General features: G+C 40.1%; 1 protein-coding gene across 7 annotated transcripts in view; it reads left to right on the forward strand.

Annotated features, from left to right (window-relative positions):
• The first annotated feature begins 338 nt into the window (after window positions 1-338).
• The window catches only part of CDK8 (cyclin dependent kinase 8), a 152,075-nt gene continuing 125,983 nt past the window's right edge, over window positions 339-26,430 (forward strand). For 6 of the 7 annotated variants that reach the window (XM_079902799.1, XM_079902795.1, XM_079902794.1 and 3 more), the window contains exon 1: window positions 339-1,064. In XM_079902799.1, coding sequence (XP_079758925.1) covers window positions 937-1,064 — 128 coding nt within the window. In that variant the 5' untranslated portion in view covers window positions 339-936. The remainder of the gene's footprint in view (window positions 1,065-26,430) is intronic. The other variant, XM_079902800.1, reaches the window with a different exon arrangement.

Consider the following 26,430-nt stretch of genomic DNA (forward strand, 5'->3'; position numbering starts at 1 on the left):
ACACTTGAATTTCTTTGGTTAAGTTTCTAGCCCAAATCAGACTCTAAAGACATCGCTGTAAAAAAAAAAAAAAATTTTTTTCCCCTAGAGATTGAAACGACTCACCTCCCCTTGGACTACGAATCCCATCATGCAACGCTGCCAAAACCCCACCGCGGGGGGTGGAGCCGTAGGGGGGCCGGCCACGGCAGCGGCGCGTGCATTCTGGGCGTTGTAGTCTGGGGCCCCAGCCGCCGCCGGGACGCCCCACGTGGTGCGTGTGGCGGCCGCTCTGGGCAGCGGCTACCGCGCTCTGTCCGCGTAGCCCTCGGGGAGCGGGTCCCGGTGGGGGAGGCCGGCCGGCCGGCACGGCGCGGGCTGCAGGGAGGGCCGAGCAGCCCGAGGCTTCGCGACGTTTTTGCGACAGCGCGGCCGTGTTCCGCGAGTCCCCGCCCTCCGCTCTCTGAGGAGGTACCGGCTGTTGTGCGGCGCTGCCTTTCTGTCTGAGTGGATGGGAGAGCGAGCGAGCGAGCGAGTGAGTGAGTGTGAACGTGTGTGAGCGCGGCGAGGCGCGAGCGCCCGAGGGGCAGTCCGCCGCGCCGTCCTGCCGCTGCCCGCCGCGGGGGCCGAGCGCGCGGCCGGAGCGCAGGGTCCGGCGCCCCGCAGCCCGCGGGGACAAGGGCAGCGACCGCGCTCCCCGCCCCCAGCCCTCGTCCCTCACCCTTCTGCGCCCGGGGACCGCGCCGTCCCCCCCGGCCGGCCCCCGCCCCACCGCCCCCCTGGATGTCCCCGGCGCCCTCGCGGGGCCTCCTCCTGCCGCCGCGGCCGGGCCGGCGTTGCGGCCGCCGGGCGTAGAGCGGGCGGGTTCCCGGGGGCCGCGGCTGCCGGAGCCTCCCCGGTCCCCACCCCCGCCCCGCGGCGCCGCGACCCCGCTCCCCGGCCTCGCAGGCCGTGACAATGGACTATGACTTTAAAGTGAAGCTGAGCAGCGAGCGGGAGCGGGTCGAGGACCTGTTTGAATACGAGGGCTGCAAAGTTGGCCGAGGCACTTACGGTCACGTCTACAAAGCCAAGCGGAAGGATGGGTGAGTGTCGGCGTCGGGCGGGCGGCGGCGCCGGGCAGGTGGGCAGCCTCCCTCCGGCCTGGGTCCGGCCGGCCGGGCTCGGGGAGGAGCTGGTGCCGAGGGGGCCGGGCCCGTAAGAGACCCGGCGAGCCGCTGCCTCTGTCTCTCCTGGCGCCGCTCGTCGGGCAAGGGAGCTGTGTACTTTTTTTTTTCAGGGGTTTCGGTACAGATTTCTTTAAAATTTCGTTATGAAACGTCAGTTTAAATGATCTTTAAGGGGGGTCGATTTATTATGGGAACCTTCTGGGGCTTTCCTGAACCGCCTCTGGACTGACATCCATCAGTCTGGAAGGGAAGCTGGGATCCTTTTCCCCCACCAGTTTGTGATTGATTTACGATCAAATTCGGATTTTATTTTGGGGAAAAAAATCAGCAAGTCAGTGTGGTTCTGAAGAGTTCCTCTTGGTGATCACCTGCCGCAGAAACGTAGTAGTTACTCTTTCGATATCATTAGCTGTGAGTTTTACCTAGAACAATGGGGGTTTGGTGCAGGGTGGGTGATGAGGAAAAAGGCTGATGACAAATAGGGGAGTCTTGTTCAGGCCGTTCCTCCCAGATGTAGCAGCTGGCAATGAACTTTCAATAATCTCTTTGCTTCAGATATTCTTCCCGAGAAATATTAAGTCTATGACTGGTAACGCTCCCAATTTAGTTTCCGAAACGGGCAGGTGAAGTGTTCATTTTTCCTTTGTCACTAGGTGAATAGCTTGTGATATTGACAAAAGAGAAGGCATTTCTTAGTTGAGAAAATATAATTTATTAACTCCTGTTTTCCTCTTCTAAAAACGGATGTTGTCTTTATCGCCTTTGACACTGTAGGAAACTGCTGGAAAGAGAACGTCAAAGCTTGTTATATAATCTTTAGATTTTATTATAAACAAAGTAGGTTTACTTGAACATCGCTGTTAGTTTGGTTAGCTGCTGTTTAACGTTTAAGATAATTGCTTTTTTCCCCCCAAATCACACAGGAGGGTATGTTCAGAACTATATTAGCACTAAAAAAATGAAACCATTCAAAAAGCTGAAGTTACCTGGGTTGGGGGGGAAGCCATATTTATAAATACTTTAGTATTCTAAATACTGGCGAAGGAAGGATCTACCTATTCACCATTTTTTCTTAGATTTACTGAGATATCTTTCTAAAATAACTTAAAATGGACTCTAAGAGGAAGAAGATAGTAATTCTCATTAATTTGGAATGTGCATTTCAGTGCTTACATGCAGCAGTAAAGCAGTACTGGTATATGCAGAAGGTAGGGATTTGAAAACTTGATACTGTGGGTGCTGCATGTCTTTAAAAGTACTCTTTAGCAGAATGGATAGTCTGGTGACACTTGAGAAATCAGCTTCTGGAGATGTTGTTGACTCTGTTGTTTAATTATATTTCTCATTGAAGTATTACTCTGTAATAACGTACATATTTAAAAAGTTATCCTTGTTAACTTCCCATACAATATTTTTTAAAGGACTTACACCATCTCCCTGTCCCCCAATATTATGTAATTTGGGGCATATTCATAAAATCCCTGATCCCATGAGATTAGACATTGTAGTGCATTTGACAAGTCTGTCATCTTTTTTATAAAATTCTGGTGATCTTAATTTCTTTCTAATCTCTCTGAGAAAAACCAGTGCTATTTTCATCAATTACCAAATTAAGCTAATAAAACATACAAATTTTATTAATTTTGAATTTACATTTTATGAAAAACTATAATATTGTTTACTAGCAAGAGGTACTTTTGACCACATTTTATATCTCATGGTCAAGTTTTAATTTAGGCTAAGAATAATTTTAGAAGATTAAATTATACAGTTTAAAATTAGCTGAATGTATAATATATGAACACTTCTTTGTCATTCATGATAACCAAAAAGTAGGTAGCATTGCATTTTGGAAAAAGTTAACTTTTTGTTTATAATTCTTTGGGCTCGTTTTCCAGTAGCCTCTAATGATTTTGTATATAGGAAGAACTGTTTTTTAAAAAATGGATGAAATGTCAAGAGAGTTTTAAAATAACTTAAAACAGTTTTTGTGCTCCAGAGGGAATGTTTTTCGGCTTCTTATAACCTCACTCTGGTAAAATGAAGCATTGTATTTATGAAGCTCTTTTGATCTTATGTCAGTGAAATGTAATTTAGTGCATTTTAGTCCTGGTAAAATAAAATTTGTGGCTGTTTAATCTTTTATAAAAAGATGATGATCAGATAATTTGTTTCTAGTATTGATTTACTTTCAAATGAAATTATATATTCTGCAACTGGAATTTCAGAGAACTCTAGGAACCCAGACAATAACACCTTCAAAGAGAATACTGAGATTTACAATAAGATGAAATAAATTTCATTTAGATATATTTGGCTATTAAAATGAAGGTATCTAAATGTATCCTTTCAGTTGTCCAGTGAGCATCATAGACATGAATAATTAGTAATGGAATTTAGACCAGAGGAGTTAGCTGCTTAAATTATTGTTTTAGGAAATAAAACAGCTTGAAAGGTCATTTCTTTGATTTTAAGTATTAATAATACTCTCCTGCTAGTATACCGCACTTTTGGTAAACTCAGCATTTTAAGGAATGTGGGGAAGGTGGAACACTTTATTTGAGGCATGATTATATACATGGAAAGGGGGCCTTTTATAGTTGTGTTATTTTCAGATTCTAATAGAGTTAAAACATAAATGCACAGTAAATCTTGGGAATAATTCACTCTCGCTGTCACCATAAATGAGATAGAGAGTGTCCTTTGTGTCTGAACACCAAAAGGGTACTCAGTGGGAAGCAGGGGGATTCATTTTCTTTCTGAGTCAATTGCATTTCCTCTTTGCAGAATTTAGGCAACCAAACTTATCTTGTTTAAAGGAATGGAAAAGTGTGAGAACCAGAAAACAGTTTGTGTTTTTAAATTCTAAATTCTCATTATTGGCACTGAACATTGTAGAATTTAAAAATTAATTTGGGGTAAGAGTTTGATTTCCAAATAAGAAAAGCAAAAAGACTTTTCTTGAATAGGGTTCTTAGGCTGCTGTACTCTGTGTTCAAAAGAACAGATACTATATAATTGGGATTGTGTGTGTGTGAATGAGAGAGAGAGAGAGAGAGAGAGAGAGAGAGAGAGAGAGAGAAATATACAGAAAACTTTTGTTGGGGCACTTTTGTAGACAGCACAGAGATTAGTAGGCAGTGGTAATGATAATAATAGCTAAGTTACTGAGTAAGTCTTAGGATCTGGGCAGAGCCCTTTACAGCCATCATCTGTTGCTTTACAGCCATCATCTGTTGAATCCTCACAAGTACCATACAAGTCAGTTGTGTTTTTTCAGTTTTATAGTTGAGGAAACTGAAGTTTTAAAAGGTTAAGCAAATTTGTCCATGGTTACATGACTAATTAAATGTCAGAGCTGGAATTGGGGGATTACAGGCTGGTCTCTTACTCCACAGCCCAGGCTCTTAACCATTATGCTTCATATTAAGATAAATATAAACATAGACATGGGGATTTGGTGTTTTAGTGGGTCATTCAGAAAACATGAATGCCTTATCACAGGACTAGTCTTTTCAATTAACTGATACTTTTTTAGTACGTTTCTGAACAGCCCTAGTTTTTCTAGTGCTGCAAAAGTAAGTGTGTAGCTATGTGGTGTATACACACACACACACACACACGTATACGTGTATGTCTGTGTGTGTGTGTGTGTGTGTAGGACCAGACTCTAATAGGGCATGTTAGGATGTGAAAATTCTTCATGTAGTGCAAAGAACTCTAAGTTGGGGAGACTGGAGAACTGAGTTTGAGTTCAGACTCTGCCTCTGATCACCAGTATGACCTTGGGCAAATCATTTGCCCTTGTAGACCTTTGTTTCCTTATTTCTAAAATTACGGGGTTTGAGTTGATCATTTTTAGGGCCTTCCTAGTATTATAATTTGAGGAAGTAAAAATATAAAATACTTTTGCAAGATCAGGTAAGCAACCACTAAGACAAAAATTTTACTTTAGACAGTAATACACATCCATGTTTCTTAGTCTCATGCTTTAATGTGGGTTCTCATCAACTGCCAAAAAGAAAATAAGTAGCTTCCAAAGACTTGTCAGCTCCCTTACCTAACATGCCTTGTACCACTGTGGCATTCCCTCCTGTTTACATCTTAAGGTGTGGGATTTATGTGGCTGCTCCCATCCTGTGAACCATTCATTTGGTGGCTAGCACGAGGAATGCTTCTGATTTGATCTGCACTAGAGCTTTTAAGTCAGCTTTAATTCCTTAGCTGTGATCAGAACTTGGTTGGAACCCTTTATTTCCCCTGAAGGATTTGAATAGTTTTTCTTCTGAATATTGCTGAACCCTGTATCTAGGCTCAGTTTGATTTAAGTATTTCTTTAGATGTCAGAAATGCCAAATACAACATGTAATAATCCCCATCAGTGGGGATTTTGCATGCCCAATAAGGAATATTCCTTATAACATTTAAAAAATGTGATGGAAAGGGACAAGCAGAATATTCACTATGCATTTCTTATCTACTTGCAGTTGAATTTATCTGCCTGAATACTCAGTGCATTCAGATCCACTGGGTAGGCCACTTTGAGGTTTCATGCTTAGATCCCATTTTCTTTTTTTTTCCTTTTTAAAATAATTAATTAATTTTGGGCTGCGTTGGGTCTTTGTTGCTGCGCGCGGACTTTCTCTAGTTGCAGCGAGCGGGGGCTACTCTTCATTGCGGTGCGCGCACTTCTCATTGCGGTGGCTTCTCTCGTTGCGGAGCACGGGCTCTAGGCATATGGGCTTCAGTAGTTGTGGCTCACGGGCTCAGTAGTTGTGGCTCGCGGGCTCTAGAGTGCAGGCTCAGTAGTTGTGGCGCACGGGCTTAGTTGCTCCGCGGCATGTGGGATCTTCCTGGACCAGGGCTCAAACCTGTGTCCCCTGCATTGGCAGGTGGATTCTTAACCACTGTGCCACCAAGGAAGTCCCAGAGCCCATTTTCTTAGTAGCAAACTGGCAAATTAATTCATTTTGCATTTGCTTATTTGATTATTTTACTGTTTCTTCTAACGTTGGAAGAAATCCATTCCCTCAGTCACTCAGCGAATATTTACTGGACCCTTCTATCTGCCAGGCACTGTACAAGGTATTGAGAATGCCAAGATGAATAAAATATTCCATTATTTCAGAAGACACCTACTGAGGAAACAAACGTAAATAAACTATAGCAATTTAATAAGCATTATGATAATTAATACAAGGTGCTATTGGAACACAGACATGGAAGCTCCCAACTGCTTAGGGTTTTCAGGATAAACCTCTCAGAGATGGCAGCACTTCGTTGAGTCTTGAAGGACAGGGAAGATTTCATCAGAAAGGGCATTTCTTTTTTTAACTTAGTTTCCTTTCTTCTTTTTTTAATTTTAATTTTTTGGCCACGCCACAGCGCATGTGGGATCTTAGTTCTCCAACCAGGGATTGAACCTGTGTCCCCTGCATTGGAAGGGTGGAGTCTTAACCACTGTACTGCTAAGGAAGTCCCAGAAAGGGCATTTCAAGAGGAATAGGACAAAGGGTTTTTTTGGTGTGTGCTCTTAAACACCCCAACAAATTTTGTGGGTCTGAATTATTTCTTCCCATGCCTTTCCTCGCCGCACCTTTTCTGTTGCCGGCATCTTTGAGCTCCTGCTGCTTGTGTAGTGCTACAGGTGTTCCGTTGTACCCACTGGACATGATGAAGTCTCTGTGATTCAATATGGGGATACATTTATCAGCATGTACTGAGCACCTTAATTGTCTCTGTGGCAGTTTCCCATCACAAGAACATTGGTGAATCAGGGTACAAGCAGCCTCTGAAATCCACCTGTCTGATTTAGGAATATCTCTCATATGGAAGACTGCCGTGGCAGAGCAGTGGCTCCGGATAGCAGATGACTCTCCTTTGGCCTCACCTCCATGAGGAGTAGGGATCCAGAATTTTCTGTGCTGCTGAGATGGTGGTGGCCAACAGGTCGCAGGGGAATTCCTCTCGTTGGGACTCTCAGTTGTGTGAGAAGATGGTAGGGAGGTGGCTTCCGGCAACTGAATTTCAGCTAGGAAAATAGAAATAATGACAAATTATTAGAAGTTACTGTAGGTCATTTGCAAGCTTACCTACTTTTTCAAAAATTAGTTCTCTTGGCAATTGTGTTCAGAATTATGATTTACAAACATTTGAAATATGATCCATATGTAAGTTGGGACTGTATATGCCAAATCAGTGTTGATAAATATATATTCTTCCCTGTGGCTGGTGTCATCTTTTTTGTAGTGCCTTGTATTGTTGAATCCAACCCTCATTGTCTCTTTATGTTTTTATTCTTTTTCTGTTCTTAGCTGCTGCTAGAGAATGAAAATCCTACTGTCCTTACCTCTTTCAGAACAATTTGTAAATCCTTTCCTTCACAGCAGCTTAAGTAGGCCTTGGCCATCCATCTCTTTGTTATTTAGAAACTACTGTGATATTTTTTGTCTTAAAATATCTGTTGTCACCTCAAGGCAGTTCTTGAAGTTGTCACTAAAAAGTGACTTTCACCCGTTAGTTTGATCTTAATGCTTAAAGACCTTTAAGTTATCATTTTCTCAAGATTCTTCAGTATAGTGATTGTCAAAGTCACAAAACCAATCCCTGCTGTAGTAGGCTGCTTTTACTGATAGAGTTATGTCTTGTCCTTCAGGTGTGTTGTCACAGAAAAAATGCTGAGAATCCCCTTTTTAAAATTGAGATATATCACGTACCATAAAATTCACCCTTTTAAAGTGTGCAGTCTACTGACTTTTAGTGTATCCACAAGGCTATGCAATCATCACCACTACCTAATTCCAGAACATTTTTATCGTGTCAGAAGAAACCCCGTATCAATTGGTAGTCACTCCACATTCCCTCTCTTCCCAGCCCCTGGCAACCACTAATCTATTTTCTTTCTCTATGGATTTGCCTATTCTGAACATGTCATGTAAATAGAAATATATAGTATGTGGCCATTTGTCTTTTACTTAGCATAGCGTTTTCAGTGTTCATTCATGTTGTGCATGTGTCAGTGTTTCATTCCTTTTTATGGTTGAAAAATATTGCTTTGTATGGATAGACCACATTTTGTTTATCCATTTATCAGTTGGTGGACATCTAGGTTGTTTCTACTTCTTGGCTATTATGAATAATGCTGCTATGAACCTTCATGCGCAAATTGTTGTGTAGATATATGTTTTTGGTTCTCTTAGGCAAATACCCAGAGTCATATGGTAACTCTATGTTTAGCTTTTTGAGAAACTGCCAAACTTTTGAAAGCAGCTGATAACCACTTTTGAGTGGCTTTACCTTGACTTTGGTTTAGAACCATGATTTGTCCTCTGTCCACAAAACCTGGACACCTTAATTCCCAGGGCACCTTATTAATCAGTAGCCCACCTTATTCCCAGGAAGTGTTCACACACTAGTCTATTGTGGCGATTCTGCAATACAGACTAATCCAGCTGCTCCTCCTCCATCAAATCAGACCGCCTTCCGAGCTTGTTCTCAGGCAGCACCTTGTGCTGGGAGCAGTTTTCCCTCAGCTGAAATTGGTTGTAACATTTAGCTTCAGAAATCTTAACTACCTTATCTTAACATACAACTCCAGTAATTCTCTCTTCACTCACCACCCCGCAAAACAGTTAGTTCTTCATAGATATATTATGTAACTACATTAGTGTATATGTGGTTAATGTTTATATGTCCTTTGGGTCTTTCTGGTGAAGGTTTATGGGTTAGATATTATGGATTTCCTCTAGGGCAGTAATTGTGTTCCCCTTACTTCCTGGCATATTGTCAAATGTCGACAGGTATTTAATACTTTTTAATTTTTGGTGTACCTAAAATTCATATTTGAAAATTTTCCTTTTAAACTTGCTAGACTTAAAAACTTGAGCATATTTTGGAATAGAAAAGCAGCGCCTTGTGAAAATACCCTGAGAAGCAAAGTTTGATGGGCTGGTTAAATTGATACCAGGAACAGAATTGAACAAAACCAAAGGCCAAAGGCAGATGCAAGCTTTGTTAATTGACTGAACCAAATAGAAGTCCCAGGTATTTGAAAAATTGAGCCACTACAAAGAATAAAGTATTTTCTAAAGTATACCTTGTAAATGAATCAGTTTACATGGGGATCACACCTATATTTCTAACCTTAAGGAAAATATAATTAGTCTCTGAACCAGAGTTGACATTTAGTTTGTTTAAACTCTGTGGTTGTTTCATATTTGAAGTTTCCTTTTGTTATGTGAATAAAAAATTATATAGTTTAACAACTACTCAAGGTAACTCAGTTACTCCTCTCTCTAGATAAGCTCTTTAAAATCCATAACTTTATTATAGCCCATGAATTCTAACAAATAATCCTAAGGAGAGGAATTCTTCACATCATGATGCCTACTCTGGGTGTTTCTGTACACCTGAATTTTATAGCTTTTCTAGAGAACTAAGGGATTTTAAAAAAAAATCAAAAACCCAAACTTGTCAAACAGTGGTATTATGGTTTATATTAAGCAAGTCATTATTTTAGGGGAAAGAGGAGGTAGGTATTGAAAAATTATTTTTATGAGGCTTCTGTTTTAAGGAAAGCCGATAAATCGTGCAAAATTTAAGCTCGTGTAGAATAAATACATTTGTTTGGAGTTTTTTCACTTTATGAAAGAAGCCCTTTAAGTAAGGGAGCTCTCCTAGCATACTTATCCTGTGACTCAGTTTGCCAAAAATTCAGTTTATACACATTTTCCAAGAAAATGTTAAGCACAGAGTAAGGAGTATTTGTATTTGTTTTCTAGTGCTGACTTAACATTGAAGGTTCTTTTAAATGTAAAATTAAGTCATTTAAATATTTGATGTTCCATTATAGTCTCTCTTTAGCTGTAATTTTGCGGGAGGGCAAATATGTGTATTTACAGTTTATTTGGTCTCTGTTCATTGAATGTCTAATGGGCCAGGTTCTGTGCCAGGTATAGGTGATTCAGCAGTGAACAGGCCATAGTTGTAAGTCGTTAGGGAACTTAAAGACTTTGAGGGGCACAGGCAAGTAAACAGGTAATTACAATACAGTGGTATACAGCTGTGATGGAGAAAATGATTAATGAAATCTACTGTGACGTTATTTTTTTTCATTCAAGAATATTATGCGGGACTTCCCTGGCAGTCCAGTGGTTAAGACTCGCGCTTCCAATGCAAGGGGCGTGGCTTCGATCCCTGGTTGGGAAACTAAGATCCCACATGCTGCACAGCCAAAAAATAAATAAATAAATAAATAGATCCGTCGGATGGAGAACGTTGATTTTTTTTAAAAAAAGCATATTATGCATCTTTCCATGTCAGTAAATATAGCTCTAAATCATCAGTTTTAATTATTGCTGGCATCACATTATACACACACACACACACACACACACACACACACACACACAGTAGATATGTATCCAGTTAACCAGTTCTCTAGTGATAGATGAAATATAAGTAGTCTCTAAATTTTAGCCATTGCAGTTAGGGAAGTACCTCCTAGAAAATATGACTACAGTTCTTCAACATAGTATCAAGCTCTTGCAGTGGAATTTTAGGGTCAAAGATTGTATACTTTCAACAGCTGTATTTCTGTTATAAAATAAGATTGGATTATACAATTAATAAACTCTCAGGATAAAAATTCAAACAGTGTGTAAGAATATGCCGGAAGATCATTGTCAGCCCCTCTTTGTATATATGCGTATGGGAGCAGATACATATCTGGATCGACTTTAAAATTTACTTTACTATTTCATTCATTTTGAGCAAATAATACATGAGTATGCAAAAAATGTAAATATACTGAGGAAGTGAAAACTTAAGTCTTCTCACCTCTGTCTCCTCCAGGCACTCATTTCTTCTTTCAGAGCTGTCCACTGATACGTTTCTTGTGTATGCTTTCCAGTTTGTGGACACAAACATCTTTGGACTTTATGGTATTATTTTTCATGCATAACTCTTTTATTTTTATAAAGTCACATTTATCAGTGGCTGCTGGGTTATGTGTAAGAATTAGTTAGAAAGGACTTTATGTCATCTTTAAACACAAAATGTATGATGGCGTATACGTATATTTTGTTCCTTGCTTTTCTCAGTTCATATGTTTTAGAGACTGGTAACAGCACATGTAACGTAATTCATTTCATCAGCTCGTCATTCTTTTTTATGAACATAATGTAATATACATATCCAGTTGAAGGACATTTAGGTTGCTTTCATTTTTTTTTTTATGCCCTTAAGCAGTACTGCAATAAATGTCCTTTATATCAGTCTTTCCACACAACATTCTCTCAGATGGAGATAGAACTTCGCAGGTACCCAGAAAGTTCCCCACAGGGATATTTGCTGTGGATGATACCACTGGCAAGGAGCAAAGTCTTCATGAAGCAAGAGAAACTCCCTTGCTATATCCACAGGGAGTTTTATCCCTCCTGGCTTCTCTCAAAAGTTCTAGAGACTGATCATAACGCCCAAGCACAAGTTATTGGTAACGACCCAGTACATAACTGCTAGACTGCTGCAGTGCAGGTCAGTTTCCCCGGAATGTCTCTTTAACAGGCGTAGGCTTCAGGCTCTTTGGAGGTCCAATCTTATGCACCATTTATACTCCCATCAAAACTCCCAAAACAAAACTTAATCTGGAAGGAAGAAATGGAAATAAATATAATAATGACATGCTTGAGTCCTGGGGTTAAATGCATTGTAAAGTTGGAATTGTTTATTCTTTTGGAAATTTTGCCTTAGGTTTTCTTTCCCCACATAGTCCTATGTATTTTAGATTACTGGTTGGCATAAAAAAATTGAGTCTTGTGGATACTTAAGATTACAGTCATTATTAAGTTTACATGTTATTTTACGTTCACTTTCATCAGATGATCTTTCTCTCTTGTTTCCTGTTGCTTGGCCTTGGTCATCCTTTCATTTCCTGACCAGCACTGACCTTCCTATACCCAGTCTTTTCCTTTTCTCCCCTTTTTGGCTTGCTTTTTCTGTTTGATACTGATTTTGGCTTTGGCCTTGCTCCTTGTCACCAGTCTCAGTAGGATTCCCCTCTGGACTGGCCTCCTTTTCTGCTGCCAATGGAATTTCTTGACTTTGTGTATTCAGCAGAGGGAATTATTTATGTAGGTAAGCAGGCAGCTGATTATCTACTAGACAGTTCTGATGTATTTTATTAATTTGGAAGAGGCTTTTAGAAAGTTTTAAGTACTGCTAAACATAACTCTTTCTTCATAGACATAATTTCTCCTCAACAGAAGTTGGAAAGTACTTACTCCTTATAGATAGATAAGAAGCTGAAAAAGTACGCAAACATTTAATCTTTTTATCTGAAAATCTATTTTAGTACACAAGAGTCCAGGGCTGCTTGAGAGTTTAAACCAGGTACCCTGTAGCCAGAAGTTACTACTGTCCTGTTTTAGCCAAGACTAGCTGACCTGCAGAGCCCCTTTAGGTTTTTGACATGTGCTAGGCTTGGACATGCAGACGTGGAAAACATAAGGAAGTCTGTCAAAGTAGCACACACTTCACATATTTCATCTGTTTCTCTTCCGGATTTTTTTTTGTGGGGGTGGGATGGGACCGTTCAGTTTCGGAAGGTGATTCAACCTGATCTTCTTTAAGTACTTGAAGTTTTCATTGCAAGCAAAAACCACTAACCAAGTATACCACTTTTTAACCTTTATTTGACTTGGATCATGTAGCGTTTGCCCTATTTCTGTTGCACTTTGTGAGAACTGGACTCACTGAGTTTAAGTATGCTTGCTGCTTTTAAATCAGAATGCAGTACAATTACATTTTTCCTGAGTGAGATTCTGTGCTATGATTACCCCGGAAATGCTTTGGAATGTAAGATAACATTTGCCACTAGGTATTCATTATTTATTTTAAAGTATTTAAAAAGTAGTTTTGATTTAGTTGCAGTGTACTAAGTAGGGAAATTAAATACCAGTTGTCTTCATGGAGGAAATATTAGTAAAACCTTTTAAGAAGTTACACATTTATACTTCATAAGGTTTTTTAATAGCTTTATTGAGATATAATTCACATACCATACAGTTTACCTGTTTTAAGTGTACAGTTCACCATCTTTTAGTGTATTTACAGAGTTGTGTGGCTGTCACCACAGTTTAATTTTAGAATATTTTTATCCCCCCTAAAAGAAATCCGGTATCCATCAGCAGTCATTCCCCTGTCCCTCCAACCCTCCAGCCTTGAGCAGCCACTAATCTGCTTTCTGCCTCTGGATTTGCCTGTTCTGAACATTTCAGTTAAATGAAATCATCTAATATGTGGTCTTTAGTGATCGGCTTCTTTCATTTAATATAATGTTTTCAAGGCTTATCCATGATTTAACATGTATCACATTTTGTTTAGTCATTCATCAGTTGTTGGATATTTAGGTCATTTCCACTTTTTGGTTATTATGAATAATGCTGCTGTGAACATTGGTATACAAGTATCTGAGTCCCTGCTTTCAGTTCCTTGGATATATACCTAGGAGTGGAATTGCTGGATCATATGGGAACTGAATGCTTAACTGTTGAGTAACCACCAAACTGCTTCCTCAGTGGCTGCACCATTTTACATTCCCACTAGCAATGCACACGTGTTCCAATTTCTCTACATCTTTGCCAACACTGATCCCGCCCCTTTTTTTTAATATAGCTGTCCTTACGGCTATCAAGTGGTATTGATTTGCATTTCCCTAATGATGAATTGTACTTATTGTATCATTCAGTATCAGTAAATACTTCTCATGTACTTATTGATCATTTGATTATCTTCTTGTAAAAACATATTTATATACTTTGCTCATTTAAAAATTGAGTTATTGGGCTTCCCTGGTGACGCAGTGGTTGAGAGTCCTCCTGCCGATGTAGGGGACGCGGGTTCGTGCCCCGGTCCAGGAAGATCCCACATGCCGCGGAGCGGCTGGGCCCGTGAGCCATGGCCGCTGGACCTGCGCGTCCGGAGCCTGTGCTACACAACGGGAGAGGCCACAACAGTGAGAGGCCCACGTACCGCAAAAAAAAAAAAAAAAAATTGAGTTATTTATCTTTTTCATTATTGAGTTATAGGAGTTCTTTCTATACTCTGGATACTAGACCCTTATCGGAGAGATGATTTGCAAATGGCCAATAAGCACGTGAAAAGATGCATCATCAGGGAAATGCAAATCAAAACTATGAGATAACACTTCATACCTGTTAGGATGGCTACTATTTTTTTTTTTTTTTTTTTTTGTGGTACGCGGGCCTCTCACTGTTGTGGCCTCTCCCGTTGCGGAGCACAGGCTCCGGACGCGCAGGCTCAGCGGCTGTGGCTCACGGGCCTAGCTGCTCCGCGGCATGTGGGATCTTCCCAGACCAGGGCACGAACCTGTGTCCCCTGTATCGGCAGGTGGACTCTTAACCACTGTGCCACCAGGGAAGCCCAGGATGGCTACTATTTAAAAAAAAAAAAAAGTGTTGGCCACTTGTATATCTTCTTTGGAAAACTGTCTGTTCAGGTCCTTTACTCATTTTTTAATCTGGTGGTTTGGTTTTTTGTTTTTAGTTCTCTGTATATTCTGGATACTGATTCCTTATAAGATATACAATTTACGAATATTTTCTCCCATTCTGTAGGTTGCCTTTTACTCTGTGGATATTGTCTTTTGACACATCAATGTGAAAAATTTTCATGAAGTCCAATTTGTCTATTTTTTCTTTTATTTCCTGTGCCTTTGTTGTCATAATCCAAGAAATCATTGCTAAGTCAAGGTTGTAAAGCCTGTAGTTTGTAGTTTTAGTTCTTTAGGCCATGGATCCATTTTGAGTTAGTTAGCCAGATTTTCTCCTAGAAAGTTTGAACTAATTCATCCTCTCATTCATAATGAACAGGAGTAATGTTTGCCACTCCCTTGATCAGTGTTTTTATTATTTAATCTTTAAAATAATTTTCTTTTAATCTTTGTAAATTTGATAGGAAAGCTATGGAATCATGGTTTTATTTACATTTGTTTCATTAATATTTAAACTTACAGTTTCTTGTTTTTTCATTATTTAATTTCTTTAGTGAATTGCCTGATCATATTTTACCCATTTTCCTATAATAGTTTTCTTAAATTTTTTTTTTGTTAAGTACTTTGCTTCTTGGAATATTAAATTCTTTTATTCATGTTGCAAGTATTTCCAATTTTTATTTCTCTATTTATGATATTTTAATATGTAATCATCTGTCATTCTTTCTTTGCTTCTTTTTTTTCCCCATAATATTTTAATACTTTTCCACTTTTAAATACTGGTTTTAATTTTGTGATTGTAACATGGAAGATCCAACTTTATTATTTTTCTTTTAAATTTATTTAATTTATTTATTTTTGGCTGTGTTGGGTCTTCGTTACTGCACCCGGGCTTTCTCTAGTTGCGGCGAGCGGAGGCTACTCTTCATTGTGGTGTGAGGGCTTCTCACTGCAGTGGCTTCTTGTTGCAGAGCACGGGCTCTAGGCATGCGAACTTCAGTAGTTGTGGCACGTGGGCTCAATAGTTGTGGCTCACAGGCTCTAGAGCGCAGGCCCAGTAGTTGTGGTGCAAGGGCTCAGTTGCTCCGCGGCATGTGGGATCTTCCTGGAGCAGGGCTTGAACACGTTCCCCTGCATTGGCAGGCAGATTCTTTTTTTTTTTTTTTTTTTTTTTTTGCAGTTCGCGGGCCTCTCACTGTTGTGGCCTCTCCCGTTGCGGAGCACAGGCTCCGGACGCGCAGGCTCAGCAGCCATGGCTCATGGGCCCAGCCGCTCCGCGGCATGTGGGATCTTCCCGGACCGGGGCACGAACCCGTGTCCCCTGCATCGGCAGGCGGACTCTCAACCACTGCGCCACCAGGGAAGCCCGGCAGGCAGATTCTTAACCACTGCGTCACCAGGGAACCTCCCAACTTTATTATTTTTAAAAAATATCATCAGGATCATAAAGGTATTTAGAATAGTTACACTCTACACACTCCCAAGATACTTTAAAATGATTATTTTGAGTTTGTAGATGAACAATGACAATAATCCAAATACATTGTGTGTACAACTTGGATCAAATACTGGTGAAAGTGTTTAATTGGACAAACAACTGATAAGCTTAAAGATAACCAGCACAATTTCACAAGAGAACCAGCTCAGCCCAACTAAGATTTTCTTAATAGCAGTTGACACTGATGTTGTATAGGAGTACAAATTAGTTAATGAAACTGAGCAAATCGGGGCCCCGTTCCTCCTTTCCCTTTTTTTGTATTCCTGCATCCCTCCCAGTCATCCTCTTCCTTGGTCTGGCTACCCCTGTGGCGAACCCAAATCAAGAGTTGCTGTGATCACCCTCCACCAGAAAATCAGGAGCCCTGAATTCCAGGTGAAACACTGTGCTCTCTTGAACTGTACAGTGGACACTCAGGGACAAAACCCCTCATCACCAATATTTTTCAAGTTTCTATCACAGTACAAAAGAGTAACTGAGTAGAAGAGAGAGTAAGATGATTTATTTTTGCTTGGGGAAGAGAAGTGGGAAATAACTGTGGATGAGAAAACATCATGTATATGCAGTATGTAGGAATTAGCCATATGGAAATAATTCTAGAGGGCCTGAATGTTGTCTGAAGGGCTGGTACCTCTCCAAATTTTGATCTCTTTTAAACTCCTTTCATATTCCCCAACTCATTTCTAAATCTGGTTGGGCAGGATTAACCCTAGTGAAGTACCAGTGCAATTATCTGAAGGTAAAATGTATCTGTTTTTTTTCTTCTTTTTTTAATACAGATATTTTTACTGTAATCATTTTATTTACAGAATAATTTGCAAAAGTATATCATTAACATAGTGCAAATGCAACTAATGTAGATTTAGACACTGCTCTGTAAACTTTCCATACCTTTGTAAAATAAAGCTATCCAATTTAGTCATGATAGTTACCAGAAATGGCAAACATAGAAACACAGTGGGTATATAAAAAGATTCCCATCAGTGGCCATGGTGAATTAACCTTTCCTCCCCAACCCTCCCATACTCCCACCCCAATCCCACAACTGATTGTAAAATAAAATATACATTTGAGATTTAAACTTTTCTTTTTTGAACATCACAATATAAAATGTTAACTGGTGATGTAGTAAACTGATAATTTGTCTCATTTGCCTTAACTAGCGTTACCACCATATAGGCACTTTTCCTCGTAGTCAAATTATGAACAGCATTTTCTGTAATAAGGCATATTCCATGCACATCATTTAGAGAAAGGTAAATTAAAAAATAGAAAAGATTTATGGAGCATGAAATCTGCGTGCATGTAACGTAAGCATATATTTTATATGTACTCTCCTCTCTGTACAGAATAATAAATACCACTATATCTGATGCAAGTAATTCACTTCCAGGATTGTGTATATTAAGTGATCAGACTAATCCCATCATTAAATTATCACCTTGCACTTATCATTAAGACTCCATTACCATGTAGGAAATACATACAGGACATGTTCCACGTGACATGACTTTCTGCTTTACAAAATGGGTCTGGTTTCTGTGTTTCTGTAGAGGTGAACAAGTCAGCAAAGCGTCTACAAAATGCCTCTGATTTATGTAAGCGCATTTGTGTATAAATACAATGAAGATTCTGAAGTGGGCAGTCATTTCTACTTCAGTGAGTACAGTTCCCTGCCTCTGCTCCATGTTTCAGGGTTTTTCAAAGGGGCCTGAAACTAGAAATGGTTGTTTACATTTAACTTCTTACAGCAACTAAAGATCAGTTTGAATCGCATGGACTTCTTTACTGCCCTGCTGAAGTTTCTGATCAAGAGGCAAACAGGAACGGTGCCCACATTTTCTATGCATAATTTGCAACGAACGTATCTTTTTTTAAAAATTATTTATTTTGTTTATTTATTATTTTTGTCTGTGTTGGGTCTTCGTTGCTGTGCGCGGGCTTTCTCTAGTTGCGGCGAGCGGGAGCTCCTCTTCATCGTGGGGTGCGGGCTTCTCATTGCAGTGGCTTCTCGTTGTGGAGCGCGGCTCTAGGCTCGCGGGCTTAGTTGCTCCGCGGCACGTGGGATCTTCCTGGACCAGGGCTCGAACCCGTGTCACCTGCATTGGCAGGTGGATTCTTAACCACTGCGCCACCAGGGAAGCCCGCAACGTATCTTTTAAACTGACCCAAATTAGAATAACTAACAAACACATATGTTACTGAATACTAGAAATATTGAATCAAGTGTCAAACTCAAACAGCGAGATTTGCTGGAACATGTAATACCGTATATCCTCTCACAAATTTCAGGACGACATGAGCTCATTTTATTCTGATCATTTTACCAGAAAGTAGTTTATACCTATAAGGTTATACAGATGTTTCTCTTTGAAGGCAGGCAGAACCAATTTAGGAAATTACCAAATTGTGTTTGTAACAAACTGAAAAAAATCTGTAGCACACAGTACACAACTAAAAATACAATAGAAATATAAAGATATCTGGAGAAAAAAACTAAAGCTCTTCACTGTTTCTCCATCAGAACCGAAGTTCTCCATGGGAGTAAGACTATAGAAAAGGTGAAATCACAGGATATCGACAGCCTTCAGTTATTAAGAGACACTTTGCATGACAATGTGAATTATGATAGAAATCAGCAGCAATGAATTCTATGATTATACAAAGCACAAAAGTCAGATTCTGGACACAGACTTGACTGTATTTATGATATTTGACTCTGTTATTTTAATATGTAATCATCAGTCATTCTTTCATTGCTTCTGATTTTTCTTCTCTGTAGACATTTTTTCTTACATTTCCTTCTAACATTTTTAAATTATTTAATCTTAAATTTATTTAGTATAAGATGTTATTAGGGTTCTAACTGTAATTTTTCTAGTCTTGTTAATACTGTTGAATAATTCTTTTACAATTGATTTGAAATGCCACCTTCACCATTACCCTAAGTTCTCTTGAATACTGGACCTTGTCTACTGGTTCATTGATCTATTCCTGTGTTACTCCCCTATTGTTTTAAGTCTTGCAGATTTATAATACCTGGTAAGACCAAAAATGATAGTCTTTCTCTTCCTTTTATTTATTCCATAAACTTCCCTTCCATTTAAACTTTAAAATCAACAATTTAAATTCTAAAAAATATATTTTTTTACTTGGGTTTAAACTGTGTTAAATGTGTTGATTAATTACTCTCCATACTCAGCGGTATGGCTATGTTTTTTTCATTTGTTCAAATTTTATCTTAATGAATTTTGATAAAGCTTTGCAGTTTTCTTCATATAGAGCCTACATATTGTTTATTACTGTGTATTTTGTTTTATTTGGTAGTCACGCATAAGTTCATGTGTCATTTGGTCTCATGTAATATTTTTGACATACTAAAAAATGATTCTTTAGCTATTTATTATACAATTTAAAAAATATTACCCAAAAGTAAAGACAGTTCAGTGATTCCCCATTAATCTACCTTTCTACTGTTCTTACCTAGTTAAAATCTTTAATTGTATTTGTGACTGTTTCATCTTATATTTTTAAAATACTTATTTTCTCATATATTTAGTTCTGAACACTTTTAGTTCACTGTCTTGGTTTTTCTAGGTAGATATTCATAACAACTGCAAATACTGACGAATATTATTAATTCCTTTCTAGTACTTCAACTTTAGAAAATCTGATGTTATTGCATTGACTGTAACTTTTTAAAAAAATTAATTAATTAATATTTGGCTGTGTTGGGTCTTTGTAGCTGCGCGCAGGCTTTCTCTAGTTGCAGTGAGCGGGGGCTACTCTTCGTTGCGGTGCATGGGCTTCTCATTACGGTGGCTTCTCTTGTTGCGGAGCGTGGGCTCTAGGCTCGCGGGCTTCAGTAGTTGTGGCATGTGTACTCAGTAGTTGTGGCGCATGGACTTAGTTGCTCCGTGGCATGTGGGATCTTCCTGGACCAGGGCTCGAACCCGTGTCCCCTGAATTGGCAGGCGGATTCTTAACCACTGTGCCACCTGGGAAGTCCCGACTGTAACTTTTTAATAATGGTAGTGTTGCGGTTATTTTTGCCTTACTTTTGATTTTAAATGGGAATGTTTCTAGTGTTTCTCTGTTAGGTAAGAACTCTTATTTTTATTCTCATAACATTATTAGCTATGAGATGGATGTATGCAGTATACCAGCTTGAACAATTCATTTAATCTCTTTGAGCACTTTGGATTTTTTGTCTGTAAAATAAATTCATCCCACAGAGATCCTTTGCGTAGTATAATAAGACAAGACACGTAGAGAAAGTTTTCAAGCTCTCATAAGAGCTTGAAAAGTTACATGTAAGTTATATATATTTTAATGTATTTATTAAATTAATCTCACTTGTTCAGTCATTTGTGATTCCCTATTTCTCCATTACCCAATTATGTTAATTTATATTTTTCAAGAAGAATTTGTGATGTTTATTAGTAGTTAATTTTCCTAAATATGTCTTTTTGCAGATGGTAACTTATAGTGCTTCTGCCTGCAATGTCATGGTTGTGTTTCTGAGCAATCTCTTATGAAAAATCCCTTATAAAAACAGCTGTTTCACTGGGGTAAGGGGGCTAGAGGGTTTCTGTTGAACTTACTGTGATACAAGTATTTTTATAGTTGTAATCTAAAAGGAATACGTCTGTTGACTAAAAATGATAGGAATAAACTGAATGTTTCCTCCTTTACCATGTAATCTACTCAGAAGGTTCTTAGATTCCCCTGTCATCTTTGTCCTTGACTGTGCAGTCTTGTTTGTAATACTGTTACCATTGCCAGTGGTAAAAGAATAAAAGAATGCTTGGGTAAACAAAACAATTCCACTCCAGAAGAACACCCAGACAGTCAACAATGCATCTGTATGTGGCTGTTCTTTGCATGCAACTGTTATTTTTCCTGTTTACTCTGTGCTGATTCCAGTTTGCATCCTAATAATAACGCCTTTGTGTGGTGATTTTTTACCCCTAATTAATCAGTGATGTTATAACCATATTATGTTGTAAAAACTCATGCTATAAGAGACTTGCCTATATTTGCCAGTACAGGCTAAATAGTAAGTACTGTAAATATTTGTTGATTGCAAGTGACCAGATGACCCATTTTGTAGATTGAGATACTGTTATTGTTCTAGCTCAGTGCAGGTGTTGATGCTCTGCTCAGTAAACTGTGCTTATTGATAGGATCTAGTTGTACAAATACGTTTGTTCTTGTTAAAGCACTTGAATGGCTTGAAAATTCCAGGGGGAGGGTGTCTCTAGAAAAACACATGTATGGAGGTGGGAGTTGTGCAGATGAAGCAGTAGTCACCGCTTATCCACATGGGATATGTTCCAGTACTCCTGGTGGATGTCTGAAACCACGGATAGTAATGTAACCCTGTATTTACTGTTTTTTTCCGTATACTAACATACACAGAGTGGATACACTGGGCAAAGGGATGATTCTCATCCCTGGCAAGATGCAAGATTTCATCATGACACTCAGGACTGCATACAGTTTAAAACTTATGAATTGTTTATTTCTGGAATTTTCCATTTAATATTTTCGGACTGTGGTTGACCACGAGTAACTGAAACCGCAGAAAGTAAAACCACTGGTAAGGGGGGACTACTATATTCACTGTACCATTAGATCATGTGTTGAAAATCAAGTAGAAAATGTAATCCTACCGTTGTACAAAACCATAGTACCTTTTTACTTTTGACGAGTGTCGTCACGTTGTAGGAAGACAAGAACTAGAATAGGTTTGGAGAAAGGCAAATAAAATGATTGGGATAAGGGTACCATAGTATATAATCTAAAAGGATTTGGTCTTTCAGCTTGGAAGTTACAGGGTTGGATTTGACATATAGTTGGTCCTCGCTACGGTGGGGAGGGGGTTAGGGTCGTTTCTAGGACCCCTTGGATGTCGAAAATCGAGGATGCTCATCTCCTTTTTGACTTCCCTGGTGGTCCAGTGGTTAAGACTTCGCACTTCCGAGATACACCAGAAATACATCTACACGTGGAACAACTCCTACAGAACACCTACTGAATGCTGGCAGAAGACCTCAGACCTCCCAAAAGGCAAGAAACCCCCCACGTACCTGGTTAGGGCAAAAGAAAAAAAATAAACAGAGACAAAAGGATAGGGACGGGTCCTGCACCAGCGGGAGGGAGCTGTGGAGAAAAGTGTCCACACACTAGGAAGCCCCTTCGCGGGTGGAGACTGCGGGTGGCGGAGTGGGCGAGCTTCGGAGCCGCGGAGGAGAACACAGCAACAGGGGTGCGGAGGGCAAAGCAGGGAGATTCCCGCACAGAGGATCGGTGCCGACCGGCACTCACCAGCCGAGAGGCTTGTCTGCTCACCCGCCGGGGCAGGTGGGGCTGGGAGCTGAGGGGTTGGTGGCGTGAACACAGCCTGCAGGGCATTAGTGCACCGCGGCTAGCTGGGAGGGAGTCCGGGGAAAAGTCTGGACCTGCCTAAGAGGCAAGAGACTTTTTCTTCCCTCTTTATTTCCCGGTGCGCGAGGAGAGGGGATTAAGAACGCTGCTTAAAGGAGCTCCAGAGACGGGCACGAGCCGTGGCTATAAGTGCGGACCTCAGAGACAGACATGAGACGCTAAGGCCGCTGCTGCCGCCACCAAGAAGCCTGTGTGCGAACACAGGTCACTATTCACATGCCCCTTCCGGGGAGACTGTGCAGCCTGCCACTGCCAGGGTACCGGGATCCAGGGACAACTCCCCTGGGAGAATGCACGGCGCGCCTCAGGCTGGTGCAACGTCACGCCGGCCTCTGCCGCCGCAGGCCCGCCCCTCACGCAGTGCCCCGCCCTCCCCCGCGGCCTGAGTGAGCCAGAGCCCCCGAGTCAGCGGCTCCTTTAACCCTGTCCTGTCTGAGCAAAGAACAGACGCCCTCTGCCGACCTACACGCACAGGCGGGGCCAAATCCAAAGCTGAGCCCCTGGGAGCTGTGAGAACAAAGAAGAGAAAGGGAAATCTCTCCCAGCAGCCTCAGAAGCAGCGGATTAAATCTCCACAATCAACTTGATGTACCTGCATCTGTGGAATACCTGAATAGACAACTAATCATCCCAAATTAAGGAGCCATGTGGATGAAAGGCTCTTGGTGCTGCAGCCAGGAGTTAGTGCTGTGCCTCTGAGGTGGGAGAGCCAACGTCAGGACACTGGTCCACAAGAGACCTCCCAGCTGCACATAATATCAAACGGCGAAAATCTCCCAGAGATCTCCATCTCAACGCCAGCACCCAGCTTCACTCAACGACCAGCAGGCTACAGTGCTGGACATCCTATGCCAAACAACTAGCAAGACAGGAACACAACCCCACCCATTAGCAGAGAGGCTGCCCAAAATCATAATAAGTCTACAGACACCCCAAAACACACTACCAGACGTGGACCTGCCCACCAGAAAGACAAGATTCAGCCTCATCCACCAGAACACAGGCACTAGTACCCTCCACCAGGAAACCTACACAACCCACTGAACCAACCTTAGCCACTGGGGACAGACACTGAAAAAAACAGGAACTACGAACCTTTAGCCTGCAAAAAGGAGACCCCAAACACAGTAAGATAAGCAAAATGAAAAGACAGAAAAACACACAGCAGATGGAGGAGCAAGATAAAAACCCACCAGACCTAACAAATGAAGAGGAAATAGGCAGTCTACCTGAAAAAGAATTCAGAATAATGATAGTAAAGATGATCCAAAATCTTGGAAATAGAATGGACAAAATGCAAGAAACATTTAACAAGGACCTAGAAGGACTAAAGATGAAACAAACAATGATGAACAACACAATAAATGAAATGAAAAATACTCTAGATGGGATCAATAGCAGAATAACTGAGGCAGAAGAACGGATAAGTGACCTGGAAGATAAAATAGTGGAAATAACTACTGCAGAGCAGAATAAAGAAAAAAAAATGAAAAGAACTGAGGACAGTCTCAGAGACCTCTGAGACAACATTAAACGCACCAACATTCGAATTATAGGGGTTCCAGAAGAAGAAGAGAAAAAGAAAGGGACTGAGAAAATATTTGAAGAGGTTATAGTTGAAAACTTCCCTAATATGGGAAAGGAAATAGTTAATCAAGTCCAGGAAGCACAGAGAGTCCCATACAGGATAAATCCAAGGAGAAATACGCCAAGACACATATTAATCAAACTGTCAAAAATTAAATACAAAGAAAGCATATTAAAAGCAGCAAGGGAAAAACAACAAATAACACACAAGGGAATCCCCAGAAGGTTAACAGCTGATCTTTCAGCAGAAACTCTGCAAGCCAGAAGGGACTGACAGGACATATTGAAAGTGATGAAGGAGAAAAACCTGCAACCAAGATTACTCTACCCAGCAAGGATCTCATTCAGATTTGTTGGAGAAATTAAAACCTTTACAGACAAGCAAAAGCTGAGAGAGTTCAGCACCACCAAACCAGCTCTACAACAGCTGCTAAAGGAACTTCTCTAGGCAAGAAACACAAAAGAAGGAAAAGACCTACCATAACGAACCCAAAACAATTAAGAAAATGGGAATGGGAACATACATATCGATAATTACCTTAAATGTAAATGGCCTAAATGCTCCCACCAAAAGACAAATGGCTGAATGGATACAAAAACAAGATGCTGTCTACAAGAGACCCACTTCAGACCTAGAGACACATACAAACTGAAAGTAAGGGAATGGAAAAAGGTATTTCATGCAAATGGAAACCAAAAGAAAGCTGGAGTAGCAATTCTCATATCAGACAAAATAGACTTTAAAATAAAGACTATTAGAAGAGACAAAGAAGGACACTACATAATGATCAAGGGCTCGATCCAAGAAGAAGATATAACAATTGTAAATATTTATGCACCCAACATAGGAGCACCTCAATACATAAGGCAAGTACTAACAGCCATAAAAGGGGAAATCGACAGTAACACATTGATAGTAGGGGACTTTAACACCCACTTTCACCCATGGACAGATCATGCAAAATGAAAATAAATAAGGAAACACAAGCTTTAAATGATACATTAAACAAGATGGACTTAATTGATATTTATAGGACACTCCATCCAAAAACAACAGAATACACATTTTTCTCAAGTGCTCATGGAACATTCTCCAGGATAGATCATATCTTGGGTCACAAATCAAGCCTTGGTAAATTTAAGAAAATTGAAATTGTATCAAGTAACTTTTCCGACCACAACGCTATGAGACTAGATATCAATTACAGGAAAAGATCTGTAAAAAATACAAACACATGGAGGCTAAACAATACACTACTTAATAACGAAGTGATCACTGAAGAAATCAAAGAGGAAATCAAAAAATACCTAGAAACAAATGACAATGGAGACACGACAACTCAAAATCTATGGGATGCAGCAAAAGCAGTTCTAAGAGGGAAGTTTATAGCAATACAATACTACCTTAAGAAACAGGAAACATCTCGAATAAACAACGTAACCTTGCACCTAAAGCAATTAGAGAAAGAAGAACAAAAAAACCCCAAAGTTAGCAGAAGGAAAGAAATCATAAAAATCAGATCAGAAATAAATGAAAAAGAAATGAAGGAAACGATAGCAAAGATCAATAAAACTAAAAGCTGGTTCTTCGAAAGGATAAAGTTGATAAACCATTAGCCAGACTCATCAAGAAAAAAAGGGAGAAGACTGAAATCAATAGAATTAGAAATGAAAAAGGAGAAGTAACAACTGACACTGCAGAAATACAAAGGATCATGAGAGATTACTACAAGCAACTCTATGCCAATAAAATGGACAACTTGGAAGAAATGGACAAATTCTTAGAAATGCACAACCTGCCAAGACTGAATCAGGAAGAAATAGAAAATATGAACAGACCAATCACAAGCACTGAAATTGAAACTGTGATTAAAAATCTTCCAACAAGCAAAAGCCCAGGACCAGATGGCTTCACAGGCGAATTCTATCAAACATTTAGAGAAGAGCTATCACCTATCCTTCTCAAACTCTTCCAAAATATAGCAGAGGGAGGAACACTCCCCAACTCATTCTACGAGGCCACCATCACCCTGATACCAAAACCAGACAAGGTTGTCACAAAGAAAGAAAACTACAGGCCAATATCACTGATGAACATAGATGCAAAAATCCTCAACAAAATACTAGCAAACAGAATCCAACAGCACATTAAAAGGATCATACACCATGATCAAGTGGGGTTTATTCCAGGAATGCAAGGATTCTTCAATATACGCAAATCAATCAATGTGATACAC

Source organism: Stenella coeruleoalba (assembly GCF_951394435.1).
Source record: "Stenella coeruleoalba genome assembly, chromosome: 18".
In the NCBI taxonomy this organism is placed as follows: Eukaryota; Metazoa; Chordata; class Mammalia; order Artiodactyla; family Delphinidae; genus Stenella; species Stenella coeruleoalba.